At 37.6% G+C, this 16,089-nt stretch overlaps 1 protein-coding gene across 1 annotated transcript in view; it reads left to right on the plus strand.

Annotated features, from left to right (window-relative positions):
- Positions 1-16,089, plus strand: part of MMRN1 (multimerin 1) — a 45,704-nt gene that overhangs the window by 15,049 nt on the left and 14,566 nt on the right. The window contains exons 2-5 of the mRNA XM_009634845.1: positions 2,401-2,520; positions 4,787-4,893; positions 10,296-10,394; positions 14,500-14,673. Of these exons, the coding sequence (XP_009633140.1) occupies positions 2,401-2,520; positions 4,787-4,893; positions 10,296-10,394; positions 14,500-14,673 (500 nt within the window). The remainder of the gene's footprint in view (positions 1-2,400; positions 2,521-4,786; positions 4,894-10,295; positions 10,395-14,499; positions 14,674-16,089) is intronic.

The raw sequence follows: 16,089 nt of genomic DNA on the forward strand, positions 1-16,089 counted from the left end.
ACTGAATTCAATGTGAGTGCACTGGTAGGATCTCAGTAGACAAAAGCAATCACTTAAGGATAGATGCTGATACTATTTTGTGTTTTGTGACATTCTTCTTGTTTGAAGCAGTGTAAATCTGTACTAATGCCACTTAAGTAAATGGAACTAATCTGGTCTTAATTGTGTTTTGATTTGCACTGTAAAGAGCCCATAGCAAGATACTGATTTCAGGGGTAAATACGTATTTCTTTACTGTATTATGAAAGACTAATAGAACTACAACTGGAAACAAAGGTTAACAGCAAAACATGACCCAGGAAGATGAACTTGGAATTCTCATACACAAATATTGGCATGGAAGCACTTGGAAGTTCACCAGCCCTACAACTGAAACAATGTCTTGTGACTAACTTGCCAAGTCAAAAATGAAATATGTTTCAATATAGACAGGGGAATAATGTATAATTCTGAGATAGGCTGTACTAAGTTAGAGGGGGGGAAAAAAAAAATCACTACTAGACCAAACAGACATTTGTTCCATCGGCAGACATACAATAATACTTTCTTCAGGATGCCTTCCAATCTGCAGCTGGGGGACTTCCTGAGACAGAAATTATAGCTACAATTTTATGTTTTTAAAAAAAAAACCAAAACCCTGACAAACCAACAACACCCTAATGCCATGTTTTTTCATGAAATCATTTAACTGCCTTTTAAAATCCATTTGGCTTCACAGACTTCCAAATCTGGCATAGTCTATGTCTGTGGAAACACCACCATGACCCCCCACCCCCTTTTTTTTAAAGTTTAAACCTGTTTTCTTTTGATGCCTCTGTTATGAGACCAACTTAATGAATTTCCTGTCCCTCCTGCTCTTCATCTTCCAGTTGTATCTTTCTTTTCACCTCCCTTTAGGACATAGGAACAAACCTGAATTCTGTATTCAAAATGTGGGGTAACCATAAACTCATATGCAGCAACAAGGAGTTGATGTACTGAAACAGTGGTGATTTCTGTTTGTTCCCTAGTCCTTCCCTAGTAATTTCATGTATTTGATTCACTGGTTTAGTTAATGTGAAGTACAAAATTGGCATATTCAAACAGCTAATCACAAACCTGCTGATGGTTAATTTACATAGTCATACTGTCTGTATGAGGCTGTCCTTATTTGTGCCTGACTCTGCATTACAAGATGCTTTTCTGACACTTAATTAGCTGGAAATTCAATATCATGAAATTTCTACAATTCTTCAAGATCAGCTTTAAGTTTACTACACAAAATGATTTTGTTTAGCTTTGTATAACTCTGTTGTCTCCCTATTCACCTACTTTCCCCCTTGTTAATTAATGTAATGTCTATTATAGATTCATGTGTGATTCTGCTGATAAACTGTTTCTTGAGAAAGCTAACTAGTCTTTCACCTTTCTAATTTAATACCATATTAATCTATGACAGGATCTATCCTCTTACTATGTGACAGATTAATTTTTTTACCCCCCTAATAGCTTTTGGTGAGTGACCTTGCCAAAACCCACTGAAACTCACCCCTTATCTATCTGCTTCTCATTCAAAGAATGCCAGTAGATTTTTGAGGCATGATTTTCCTGTATAAAACTGTTCTGAGCCACTATTTGGTTTACAATTTCTACTTAATTCTGTTTTCTTCTGTAGCATTTGCCAAATCACCTAGTTTCAAAATCTTATTTAACAGTTTGTGGTTTCTTGCAACCTCCTTAGAATCCTTTCTAAAAAAACCAAAGCTGGCCTTGCACTCGCCAGCTCGTACATCCTGTACTGCAGTGATCAAGAGTTTGATCATTTCATATGTGACTTCCTTCTCCGGGTGGGTAGCCAGTGGCACAGGCAAGCATGGACTTGTGGCACGTTATTGCTGTGTGTGGCTTTGACCTCAAAGTGCGCTGCAAAATGCAGTCTTCATGCACTCACAATATTGTGGGGGAAAGGAAGGAAGAGTCAAAATCTCTATCCATGAAGTGAAAGATATGGGTGGTTAAAAACCTTACTAAACAGTCCTTTGAATTCTGGATAAACAGTTTCTATAATCTGAAAAATAGGTGTACCTTAAGACCTGTCATTACCACAGTCTAGAAGAGCTTACTTGTACTTGGTGCTCCACATACTTTTACAAAGAAATAGTTAGGTTTGCAATATAAATATACGTAGAGATGGAGAAGTGATTGTCTGGTTTCTTTGTTGTTAATGGATAGCTGAAGCACAAAGACTAAGTGATTGCCTGAGACTGCCCTGGCAGTCTGAGAGAAACCAAACTTAATTTTCATCTCTTACTCCTATCCATAAATTATGGGTTTAACTTTCCTCTTTAAGTATCATATATCATCATATTATGGAAAATGTGATTTGTATTTTTAATTATATTTACCTTCTGTCTCTTACAGGAACTGGTGTGCTTATGTTCATACCAGACTCTTACCTACAGCAGTAGTGGACAACCTGGAAACCTTCTCATCAGGCAGAGCAAAGCCTTGCACTTGGACTCTTGGATCCTGTGCTCAGAGGTGTGTAGAACTAGGAAGAAAGAGTGCTTGCAAGTACTTTAATTATTACCAGCTGCATAATGAATACAACCATGACTTTAGAAATTAAAATGAAAACAGGAGGGAGCAGATAAGCATGTTTCCAGGTCTCAACTTAACATGTCCCTATAGCAAGTATAAAAGCTCATGACTTGGCATGCCCTCCCTCTGGCACCCTCTGATCAGCTCAAAGTCTTCAAGTAAGCCCACTGACTGCTCCCCTCGTCCGGAGTCCTGCAAGGAAAGGTGTACATGCACAAAGCTTTAAAGCACATGTGGGGAAGAAAACACTTTCTGTGCAGTTTTCCAAGCTTGGGCTTTGTTGGAGCAAAAGGCTTCCCCTGAGAAGCATCAACATTTTTATTGTTATCTCTCTGCTGGGTGCTTATTTCTGGCACAGCTTTGGTCAGGCAGTGAACCTAGAAAAGTAATTGTCCTGGATACAACTTGTAAATAACAACTCCATTAAACATATTCAGATTGTTCTTTGTGCTTTGGGTGCCTCACTGTATTCTTCAAACATTAGATTGCCCTGGTAAATGAAATTGGGTTTTAGTGCATGGGCCTGGAAAATGGCAAACTGAAACAGCACCAACCAAACAGAGGTTGTAAGATATTTTTCCCTTGAAAAATTTCAAAAGCCTCTTACAAGTCAGTTTGACTGTTCTGAGAAATGTCCTCTAGGTGGTATGGCAGAACATGCTTAAAACTTTGAGGTGAAACTGGGAATAGAGTATCCTTAGGATTCGGTGACTCTGAAATATAGTCGGTTGTATTGCAAAACTGTGGAATCCCTGTGGTTGAAATGTTGCTGTTTTTTTTTTCTTTTCTAATTCAGTCTAGAAGATTCACAATAACTCTGATTTCTTTTTCTGTAGAAAAATCAGCTCCTTGTGCTGCTTCTGTAAATAAGTCTCTACTACATACATTTCTGAGGCTTGTCTACATGGAGAGTTATTTTTGAAATAGCTATTCCTGATTATCTCCTTTCATGAACACTTCATTTTTATGAGTGCTTTCAGGAATGGATTATGCTAATGCAGAATAAGGTAGTTTTATCATAAAATAAGACCATCCATACAGCAAAATAACTGAGAACTCTCTTGATTTCAGTTCACCTTAATCTTTATTGAGTTTTTGCTGCTGAAAAATCCATTTCTCAGAGGCAAAGCTGGTTGGGGACACATGCAAAGCTCCTGACAGCTGCTATGAATTTTAATGTATATAATATTACATCCCTTGTGAAGAGGTGACAAGATTAACTACAATGTAAAACAAGGTGGCATTTTTTAATTTATTGGAAGGATATTCTTTGGTCTGACAGACTTCAAATTTGTCCCCTTTTCTGGAATGATTTAGACAGGCATTGTATGTCCAAAACAGTTCTGTAACCATTTTATCATTGTATTTTCTGAGATTTGAGGTGTTCTTCATGTTAGCATTTAGCAACTAGCAGAACTGTGTGATTTTATTCAAGCTTTGTATTTAACGTATGAAAACAGGCAACTAGACTTGCTGTGGTTAGTTCCTTCTGTATGCCCTACTGCATCATATTGATTCTAAACTGACTTCTCTGAGGTTAAGAAAACTATAAGAAGTGATGGGGTAGCCAGGATATGCAGAAAGTGTTGGAACACAGAAACAAAATTGCTGTTGCACCTGCAGTTACATACTGTAACAGTAATAACTGAGGCATCACAATTACATAGCCATATCCTCCTTACATCGACTTTCAGAGTGGAAACTTTCATGCTTTATTGAATTAATGTTGATATAATCTTGTTTGAAACAATCAGAATGGAAGGCTTCCAGTGTGCATCCAAATGTGAATTGACATGGCGTAAATTCATTGTGAATGCATTTTATTTTTTTACTGATTTCAGAGAAAATGGTATCACAATTGTATTTTTGGCTCACTCTGTCCAGTTTAGTAGATATAAATTGTAATAACTTCCACAAAAGTTAGCATTATTTGAATCCTGAATAAGATATTCAGAGAAGTCGTCTGACACTACTAAATAGACATCAGTCGGGTTCCTTTAAAATCTATGCAGATGATCTGCAGGCTGCAATATTAAAACTGTGATTGCTGTTGAAACACTAAACACTAGTTAGGCTTCACTTTCAGTTTCAAGCATTTAATGAAAGGATACATTTGGCATGTAAGATAACATAATGTCATTATACAGGTGTCCTACAAATCCTGTTTGGTCACCTGAAATAGGTTTAAAATGTTCTTGTTTTGCAGGTCCCAGACAACAACACACCAAGGCTACAGAATCAAACATAAAATAGTAACATCACTGGAGTGGAAGTGCTGTCCTGGGTACAGTGGGCAAAACTGCCAACTCAAAGGTGAGTAGAGTTGTAAGGATTTGAAACTATTCGCTGCAACAAAAGAAAACAATGCAATCTGATTTGCAAGCAAATGGCTCTGCTGAAATCAATACAGTCCTTCCTGTTAATTTAAAACCAGGAAAAATGCATTGTAAACTAAAATGCTTTGGGATGCTGAGTCTTCCCTGCACATACATTTCCAGAGTAGCTTAGCAGAATGTCCTTTCCTCTCTTCCACTCTAAATAAAACTCATAAAATTTTCAGCCTTATTCCATTTTGCTAAAGTATGAAGTTTGCATTCAGTGTGCCTCTACTTTTGACCTTTTAGTTATTGAGTATTGTAGTGCTGGGGATATTAAATCCAGGTCCTCTATTGAATACTTGCTGTAAAATTCATCTACAACACTCTTGACTCTCTTGGCTTTCAGTTTCAGGCTCTAAGAATATATTTTAGACACGACAAAATAATGTATCAACTTTGTTTCCCTCTAAATTGAGTAGGGCCTGTGGTGTTCATTTCAACAGTGACTGAATTTTACTAGGTATTACACATGATCCCTGTATAATTGTGCCCTTTTTTGACAGAATAGAGTGTTTTACCTCTGCCCTGGTGATCAAACATATGGCAACGTGCTGTAGTTTAACATCTGTATAATAGCTATTTCTTTGCTGCTGGCCTTAAACAAGCAGCCCTTGAAAAATAAGATATGGCATCAGCATACATATTTTAAATTAATGAATATTACAAGAAAGGCCATTAGATGTGGTAGGGAATTTAATCAGCAGTGGTAAAGTAGAGGCTGTGATTAAAAATTAATGTAGAGGAATGAAGAGAAATCACTGTTATTCACATCCAGGAGGGACATTTCAATGCTGAAGAGCCAGAACCTCAGCAGGCACAGAATTCTTTTCTGTACAAGTGAGCGTGGAGTCAGATATTAACATGGGACACAGTCAGCAAGACTGTCCAGTGAGCGTGGATCAGATGTTTTAAATGTTTGCTTTTAAAAAATGCAAACATTAGTAAAAACAGATTAAAAACGTTTATTGAAGGGGGCGGCTACAGTTGATAAAATTGAAATGGCATCAAAACAACAGGGAAGCACTGACCAGAAAAAAAGCTGTGTAACTCAATTTGTAGTGTCATCTGTGTAAAAATAAGAATAAAGGAAAATGTTGTCAAGTGTTACAGCAGCGGGTTTGAAATTACATCTCCTGGGTTCTATTTTCAAACCTCTGCTGGCTTGCTGAATAACTTGGGCAAGCCACTTATAATCTGCATACCCAAGTTTACCCATCTAGAAAATTGAGATGACACTTATCTCACAGGGGCACTGGGATATTTAATTAATTAATGCTTGTAGAAGTGCTTAAAGAGATTGGGATGAAAGGTGTTATGTCAGAAAGGCTCTTCTTTCCCGCTTCTGGAATCCTGCCTCCCATGAGGAGCAGACCACCAGCACAAGCCCTGCCTGTATTATTCAATTCCCGTGAAGGGACATCAGCTAATGAACTGGAACTGTTGGGAGCCCCATAGCCTTGTCTTCGAGAGCTCCGTTTCTACAGCTGCAGGGAAAAAGAAAATGTAAGCTCTGACTGGGGCTCTCCAGAGTGGGTGAGCCCTCCGCTTGGCCTCTCTGCACTTCATCTGCTCAACAACAGAACAGCTATCAAAGGGTTTTGAATCGAAGGAAACCTTGGGGTATGACAATATGTTTTAGATCCTGGGAAGGCACTGTTAGTGTGATGTGGGTTGCTTGTAGCAAATGCGAATTCAAAATGCCTTCTGGTTTAGCTTCTATCTCAAATCAAGTGAAATCACACACGGCAGGAGGAAACACTTGTCACCTTCTGATAGTTATTACTGGACATCTGTAAACCATATTTGGCAGCCTCATTGTAACCGCTTGCTTACAGATTCTTCTCAAGTTAACGTAGTAATGAGTGAGACAGAAGAGCCTCTGGGAAGAGATGTGTTCAGAACACTGTTTCTAACTTTACCTCTTGTGTGGCAACACATGACCAAATTGGGTAAGACATGGACTCTAGTCCAGCATGGACAATGCGATTTTACAAGATATGTTTTAAGAAGGGAAAAATGTAGACATAATTTCTTACCATTCTCATGAAACAGCGCAATATGGACAATTAAACAAAAACCCCCATCATTATTGTGGTTTGGGAATACCAAATGTTTAACTGGGAGTAAAACTGCTAAAATGAAAGGGCTTGTAAGTTCTGAGTTGCAAAGTTCATGATGTCATGAACACAGCTTTATTTTAACTTCTCATCCTTAAGCTGGAGAAAAAAAATGTGCACATAGTAATGTCTGAGAGGAAGAAATCCCAGTTCATTCATGCACGTGGGGTCCCTGAATGCTGTATTATGTGTCACAAATGATTTCAAGAACTGGAAGATGGATCTTCAAACATAGATCATGCTGTATTCAAATTCAGCTTTGCTGTGGAGTGAGGCTGAGGTGACATAGAGCATATGAATTCATTTCCATCTGCCCTGGCTGTGGTTTAGAGGAAACAGCTGGTTCTCAGAGTTGCTGACAATGCCATAGCCATTGTTAGGACTGAATTCTCTCGCTTGGTAGCGATGTCATCTCTCCAGCAGATGGCTGTAAAATGTTCTGTACAGGAGCAAGCGCTATCCTCTTCGTGGGGTGAGCTGCAGACACAAAAGGTAGCAATTCACCTTGGAACACAGGGAATGGGAGGAAAATACCAAACTCCCCACAGGGATTCCCCTTTAGCCACTCCTGCTTCATCAAAAATACATTGAGAGAAAAAGATCCAATTTCCATATTTTTAATATTCCCTGAAATCATTTTGCACACTGTGTTTAAAAATGCATGGGACTAAATTATACATCTAGGCCAATATATTCAATGATCGGAGCCTATGTTGGATTCCTGTGTGTGTTACCTGATATTCAGAAGTGCTGAGGACCCTGAAGCTCCTTGAGGAACTGGAAGTGCTCTTCATTGCTCAGCATTTTGAAATACTGGGGGTTTTTTTTGTTGGTGTTGCTTTCTTATTGTAAATGCCACCCATAAGGTGGGTCTAGAAGTCTATTTTTTATTTTATACTTTATCTTTTTAGCTTAATCTGAGCATAGCATATCCAATTTTTAAAAGGTCTCAAATGTGACTCATTTGATGGCTATTTCTAACCTCAGGAGTGTATGTATTAGTTTCAGTCTGGTGTTCCCATCACATCTGCTGCTGTTCAGCATCTAGGATGGGAAATCTCAGCTGTGGGACCAAGGAACATGTAAGACTTAATCACCATATGATGTGTCAGAGTGGTTCCTTCAGAAAAGGACTGAGCCACACTGGAAGAACCATGTAGGAGAAGCTATATTGCCTGTGACTCTTTTGAATTTGTTTCACAAATGAAACCCTTGAATTTCTAATGCTGCCTGAGAAGTACTTTTACTATACGGTGATGAAATTTAATAACTGTACAATACGAGGATTTGCCTCTGTGTAAGTTTTTTTGTGTGTGTGCATCCTTGGCTACAGTCCTCACTGCTTTTAGAAGCAGTATAATCCAGTATTGGCTTGCTCCATTACTGGTTTGCTCCAACAGAGTGAGATCTATGTCCTTGGTCTTACAGGGATTAAGTTGTCTTAACAGTTTAGAGCATTAGTAAAACAAGCACACAGGGATAAATATATATCCTTGAAACTCTAAAAGTGAATAAAACTGTAAGGGTTTGCGTATTCCACAATGAAAAGTTGTGAGTGGAGCAATTGATTTAATAGGGAGGACGAAAGATGAGATAGATAGTATAAAAAAAGTCTGGTGTGTGTAGCACTAACAGTAGCAGCGAATACATTTAGAGCAACAGGAAGACCAGTAAAGGAAAGAATAAAAGGACATCGATCAGCTGGTCTTTATCACAGGCAAGTAACAGACTCCCTTGTCATAGATTATATCATCACATCACCACCTGATAAATCCTGTGTAATGAATTGGGCTGAATGCAAGCATTTAACTCCCATCAATAAAAATACCACAGAAAGGTAACAGAAGCTAGTGAAATTGTAACTATTTGAGAATTTTGTATTTCTGATCAGCTGATTTCAATAAATTCTATGAAACTTTCAGTCCGCATGATAATTTCCTTTGAGTTCCTGTCCTAATTGTTACTTCACCCCCCTAATTTACAACTTCAAACACCTTATATCATCCTTAAATATGATTTATTGATCCTCATATATACTGCCAAGAGGCTGATGAAACACAGGGAATTTCTTGATTCAGCATTTTATTCTTTTCCTTGGAAACTCACATTATGGCAGACTAGGTTTTAATATTTGAATGGGAAAATAATGTTAGCATACCCAAGTTACTCTGCTTGTACTGTACCAAAGACTGGAAAGCACATAAGTGGCATTCCTTAGGGGTGTTCCAGATGGAACAACGTCCACTTCAAAATGCTTCATGAACTGAGCAAGCATATCAAAATTGGTATGAATTTACAGTAGCAATTTTACAACCTACTTTGTACATACTTAATTATTTTTTTTTTTTTTAAAACAATAATGAAATGAAAAAGACCCTGTAAAGCCTAATGGCTAGAGAGGTAAGTCAGGAAGGTGGAAACCTCAGTTCAGCTCCCAGCTATCCTATCAGTTGTTCCCTACTTTTTGTGAGTGAAGGCACTTTACTTTTATAGACCTCAGTTTCCCAAACTGTAATATTGAAATAATAATAATGTTAGTCTAGCTTTTTGCAAATCGCTTTGGGATTTTTGGGCTGAGATGTAAAATAAACACAGAAAATCTCAGAAAATCTGCCTTGACCAGAGAAAATATTTACAAGCTTACCATCTTAGTGAAATATTTTAATGTATGTACCAGTCACAAATCTCAGATGATATTTGTTGGAATTTGGAATTTGATTATGTTTTGAAAAGTTTTTTATTTTTTAGGTGCTTCCACAATGTAATATCACCATTGCTTTTAGTGGGAAGATTTCCACAGTTGAAGATTTGTGTAATCTGTCAAAAAAAAAATCAGTTTCAACAAACATGACTAATTTTGTAGCTATAAAAAAAGCTAATTAATTTTACAGCTGACAATCTCTGTATTGTCTTTGTACTGCTGTTTTATATTGATCTAAAATATTCCTCTAGAATTTTTAGCCCTAGAGATTTCAAAATCCTGTTCGCTATAGGGCAAGTTTTGACATTTTAGTATTAACATCGCCCCCTGCCAATCTCAGGAAGCCATTTATAAAACCATTCACTGTCTTCATGGACTAAGCAGATAACAAGAATCACTGCAGATGATTAGGCTTTGGACAAGTTGGTATAGAAGAGAGAGAGAAAGCAATTGCTGTGCAATCCTGATTGTTATGTTCCATGTTTTGCTCACATCCTTTCCTTTTTCTCCCTCTTTTAGCTCAAGAACAACAATCGCTTATACACAGCAACCAGGCTGAAAGCAGCAGAACTGTCAGTGAGAGGACACCAGGAGCTCCTCAGGACCCCAGTGTGACAGGTCAGCTGTTATAATTACTATCACCTCTAGCCCAATCACTGACCGTGTGACTCACTAAGATCACTGTTAAAACAATTTGAGAAAAAATCCCTGTCTGCTGAAGGGACCGGAATGAACCATTAGAGTTTCTAGCAGTTCGCTTTTCTTTAGCAGTTCAGCAGTACGCTTCTCTGATAAAGATAGGCAGAATAAACTGAATTTAAAGGTAGCTTAGCATTTATAGTGTCTTGTGACTAAACTAAATCAGGAAAATCATTCTGCATAGAACTAGTTAAACTATTTTACTACTGAGTAAAATGGATGAATTAACAGGAAAAAAAAAAAAAAAAAAAAAAAAAAAAACCCCAACCACCACAGTCAAAAAACCCCAAACCAAATCTAGCAGTAGTATAGGCCAGCATTGGTCACAAAAGAAAATGTAGTGATGTTAATTATATTATCTGAATACATGGTTATTGTCATATATTTTCTTATAAAAATTGGTGCTTTTTTCAAAATCATTACAATGATGCTTTGAATTTAAGCAAGGGCAGCTTAGGTGTGTTTTAAGCTACTCCATCTAGGATGATCAAATAGCTAAGAAACACAGGGACAGTTTACAGCTTTATACCACAGATGCTGGAGACTGTTTCTTATTATACAATTCATTTGCTCATTACTGTGTTTACTTCAACCTATCTAGACCTCAAAGTTTTGGAACATAATGTTGGCATTTTCTTGTGAGGGTAGGTACAGACCTCAGCATTGTAAGAGCTAGTTAGTAACAATACTGCTCTTATTCAAATAGTGATCTACATTGAGAAGTTACCTTACGTGACTGCTGGATGAAAATCTTCTCCATCTCTTAGTTTCTAGAACTGTTGAGTGTGCTCACTTCCCTTTATATTTATTTTCCATTTAAATCTGTATGATTTAAAGTTTGCCAGCAGAAATGTTCCAGAAAATTAATTTCATAGTTGTCTGCATAAGTATTCATGGGAATGGAATTTTATTTATGCTAGGAGTGTTTGCACGCACTAAACTGCAAGCAGAAACAATCATGGTTTATCAGATCGTTCCAATTAACCATGAATTCAAGTATTAAGCGTTCACTGTAAAGACACATGAAAAGGTATACATGATTTAGAATTATTCAAGTAGTTGACAGACTATACTGTATTCCCATCTGTACCACCTGAAGTTGTATATGCCTTTGAGGGTATGGAGATGTTGGTAATGCAGAATTATTTAGAAAGTCTGTGTACTCAGAGAACTGCCAACAATCAAGCATATTGTGTTTAAATAACAACAAAAGAAGTATGTGAAACATGCTTGAATAAGGAAGCTGTTTGAAAAAATTATTCTCTGCTTGTGATATACTCCCCAGCAGTGAGTGAGACTGCGTTTGTCAGGTAAATTTTTGGTGGCAAAAATACATGCAAGTTATTTGGCAGCATTCTCTACATACTGTCAAATGAGCTTTTAGTTTACATGGTGAGGAGCCAGAAGATGGACAGGTTGTGAAAGACAGTGTGAAGGAGGCACATTCCTTGAACTTTCTTACTACGATCCTTTTCTTTTGAATCTGTTGATGTTTCGATTATGGATGTCTACACTGGCTTTTTGTATAATCACCAGCTGTTACACGCTATGGTGTTATTGTCACTCACACAGTTGTCCTATATTCAAAAAAAATTTTATGGAACTGAATAATAAGGCAAGTTGTGTTCTCAGGTCTGTATGTTGCAGTTGCCAATATACTGTTCTGTTGCTGGGATATTCATGCATACTGGGAGAACAGGATGTCAGCATCCAGATTGCCACAGGGTTTTATGGAGACAGTACACGTGTATGTGTTTATGTCCATATATGTGTTTTACTTTAAATCTCAATGGACAAATAGAAAAACTAGAGAGAATAGGCAGGAGAGGGAAAGACTGAATCTGGCATGGAGATATCAAAAGGTATTTTCAAAGGAGCGTTAGAAAGGAGACAGCTCTTGCCCCTTGGTGATATCGTGTGAACAACCAAGTTTCCCTGTGCGGGAGGGAGGAGGATGTTGTCTGATAAAGCAGACAGAACCCATATGAAAAAGTGAGCTTGATCACTAAAGCATTAAAACATGCCACTTCTCTTAGTAGGAATTCTGCTCTGAAAAATAAATCTGAAATTGGAATCTCAGAGCTCCATGTTAATTGCTTTTTGGTTATTTTTAAATCCAGTCAAGTCAGTTTAGAAAGAGAGAGATACCTGTTCTTCATGCCAACCTGCAAACACGACCCCGACCAGGGCCAGGGCTGACTGCCCTGCTCTGTCGTTCCATCAGCAGCTGCCAGGACTCCACAAGCCACATTCTGTTTCCAGCTCCCACTATGCAGCCATGCCACTTATAAACCTCACTTTCAGGTTCATCAATGCAGCTTGTCTTCCCAATCCAGTAGGAACTGACAGAAACTGAACTGAAGCAAGCATTGCACCCTGCAGGCTGATTATGAGTTTGGGTGACTATGCATGAGCCAATAATGAATTCAAATCACTTTCTCATAGTAACAATTCAACCAGGAGCAGAAATTTGCAGACCTGTCTGTCTGCCAGAGAGTAATATTATTATGAAGAGTATTCAGACAAAGAAGATCCACCAGTGGCTTGTCTCCACAGTGCTGTTGGAGAGAATTGCCAGACTCTAAACTAGGTGGTTGAGTTATAAGCACAATTTTGTGTCTGTGTAAGTAGATGCCATGGGCAAAGTAAACTTCTGGAGATGTTAACATCCTAATCTATACCAGCCAGCCTTATTCACAAGGCCCTACCAATTATGAATTTGACCACCAACATGCCTCTACAGGAGAGTATTCTCATGGGCGTTGGCATATTTCATCTGCACTGACTGGGTGCATTTAGTCAATTTTCTGGATTTTCCCAAATGCTACCGAGTTAGATATGATACATTTATTTTTTACACACTAGAAGTTTGAAGAATAAAATTCTAGTCAGAAGAGTATGCCTTTTTACATATAATTTGGGGTTTTCTTTCTGTTCTAGTCTTCAGGTCCCTGTGCTTATATGTGATTTCTGATGACAATTGTTTATTGCTATGGGAATAGACATTGATGCCATAATGAAAAGTGACATAAGATCAATACCAATACTGTAAATTTACCCTAATAAATATTTGTATGGACTGCTAAAGAATCTCTTCATAGCAGTTTATTAAGTTATAGTATGGCTTAGATCATGTAAGGCAGTATATCACGTGTCTAAGTTAAGCCATATAGGCTGAATTGTTGAAGGAACTGGAGAGATTTTGTATCTATCTTTGCTTACAGGAATTAGAGAATTTAATTTTATTAGCAAATTCTGAAATTCCCAGACTGAGTCTCATTGCTGTCAGCTGTGAAACTCAGATCACTAGCTGAAATCATGTGGAGTCTTAATTTGCAAGACCAAGGCTTTTTTCACCACTGCCTGTCTTAAAAGCATCCAGCTAGGCTGTTTTATACCTGAAGAGACTACAAGTGTCAGGAACAATTTCGTCAGGTTTTAAAATAAACTGGACTCCACAGGTTGGGCATCTTTACTTAATGACAGACTAATGATTATTCCAAAGTAATTTATCTATTAGCTGTTTTTCTGCCCTGCTGTTGTGTTGAACAAGTCTTCATTTTGACCCCAACACTGAAAAGATGATGTATTCCTTCAGACACAAGCCTTGCAAACACATGAAGTTGTTATAAATGGTAAGAAAAAATCGATGCTTTTGTGATTGTGTTAAAGGAGACAGACTAAATGGGAGTCAGCTGAATACCCTGTAGGGTGCTAGGTGGAAGAATGGCATTATGCTTATTAAAACACTCTAACCATTCAAAATAGTCTTGTAGAATTATAAATACTTTACAATGGCTACGGATGCTTCAGTAATTAGTTACTGCTGTGCTGCTGAATGTCACTAATACATGATACATGACGAAAATCAAGATGATTCACTTAAGAATAAAAATTCAGAAACTTTTCACCCCACTTCCAGCTAATGTCTCTCAAGTCAATTACACTTCTCCCCCCAGCCCTTGCCAATGTTTTAACACTACATTTCTTTTTTTTCTTCTTCTCATTTGGTTCTCTGACCAAGCACTTACACAAAAAATGAATGAGAAGATTAGCAGCCAGGAGATGAAACTGACTTTTCTACAGAAGAAGGTTGACAACATTGCTGCTGCGATGAATGATGTGAGCAAGATGCTTTCTTCTCTGGAAGGCAAAATCAATGAAGATAAGGGCAGAGACTTCCAGTCTTTTCTAAAAGGTAGGAAAAATAAATGAATGTAATCACTCTCCCAGTTAAAGGCGCTATAAAGAAATGCTAAAACCATTCATAGACTGACCTATTCTATTGCTTAACATTTATACGGAGAACTCTTTTTTAGTTTCATTTCATAATAGAGGGATTTGTTTATTTTGACATTTGTTATGGTGTCTTTTATAGTGACAAAAAATTTACATTCTTGGGTACTACATCATCTACATGGTAATTTAAGCCACTATCAAGGCATTATCACTTATTTAGACCTTCTGCAAATATTCTTATCTCTGTTTTTTGTTTATCTGACAGCTGCCAAACGACGTAGTACTTGCTTTGCTACCAAGTTTAAAAGTAATATTTTTTAATACATAATTCACATATGCAGTGGAAACATATAAGGAATTCTGTGGTTGTTGTGTTTATAACATGGCAAACATCCAGCTGAATAATTTGCGTCTGATCATATTAGGCTACCTTTGATAAACATCTGTACTCATGTTTGGTAGATGAGAAGGACATATAGCCAGGGATTGGGAGGTTGGTCAGACCCTCACCAGCGGAATTATGCATCCATTCTTTGTGAATCCTGCAGCAAGATCTGTTACCCAACTACAAATTTGTGCTTAACAAACAGATTGGGTCTGAAGCTTTCATTTCTATGTGCAATATTTTTCTAATTTTTCAGGAATTTTCCCAAAACTGTTTGTATTATACACTTTAGAATCCAGAGGACTCTTCTATTGTTTAAAAATAGAATGAGGGAACTGGAGCTCCTTATGCTGAGATAAAACTAAGTGAAACAAAAAGTGCTTTTGTATCTCCCTTGAATTTACCAAGTGTGGTTCCGTTTCTTGTATTTTCAGTCCTCCTCTGTCTCCTGAGTTGCTCGTGCCACCTGCTAGATGGCTCTCTCGTACCCTGGATCAAGTTTATCCCATCTCTGCTCAGTGACCTGCTTTCACCTCTCCACATATTGCTAGATGGCATTCTTGACCCTTGGGCATACATTTAATTTCTCTTTGAATATTTCCCATTTCCCTTCTGCTTTCTCTTCATTCTTTTTTATATTCCGCTCATTCTAGCTGTCATTTTCCTGCTATTCCAAGTGGTATTTTGCTGCAACCTGTGCTCCTGCTTCTCCATTCCCTATCTATATTTAAGTGTCCAAGTCCTAATTAAAATGTGTGGTACAAAAACCCCCATTATTTCACACTTCTCTGCAAATGTTTTTCAAGCCTTTATGGTTTTTATCTGCTGTGCTCTATGTTATACCTGCTTAGATGAAATCTCCATTTGCTGGCCATTTTTGATTTATGTTCTCAATCTGTCTCCTAATCAAGTAGCTCTAATGAAAATGCTGCTATCAACTACTTTCATTGACTCTAATTATGGGTGCTCCAATAGAGGCTATTCTTGGCT

Source organism: Egretta garzetta, unplaced genomic scaffold (assembly GCF_000687185.1).
Source record: "Egretta garzetta isolate BGI_Z169 unplaced genomic scaffold, ASM68718v1 scaffold32, whole genome shotgun sequence".
NCBI classification, from domain to species: domain Eukaryota; kingdom Metazoa; phylum Chordata; class Aves; order Pelecaniformes; family Ardeidae; genus Egretta; species Egretta garzetta.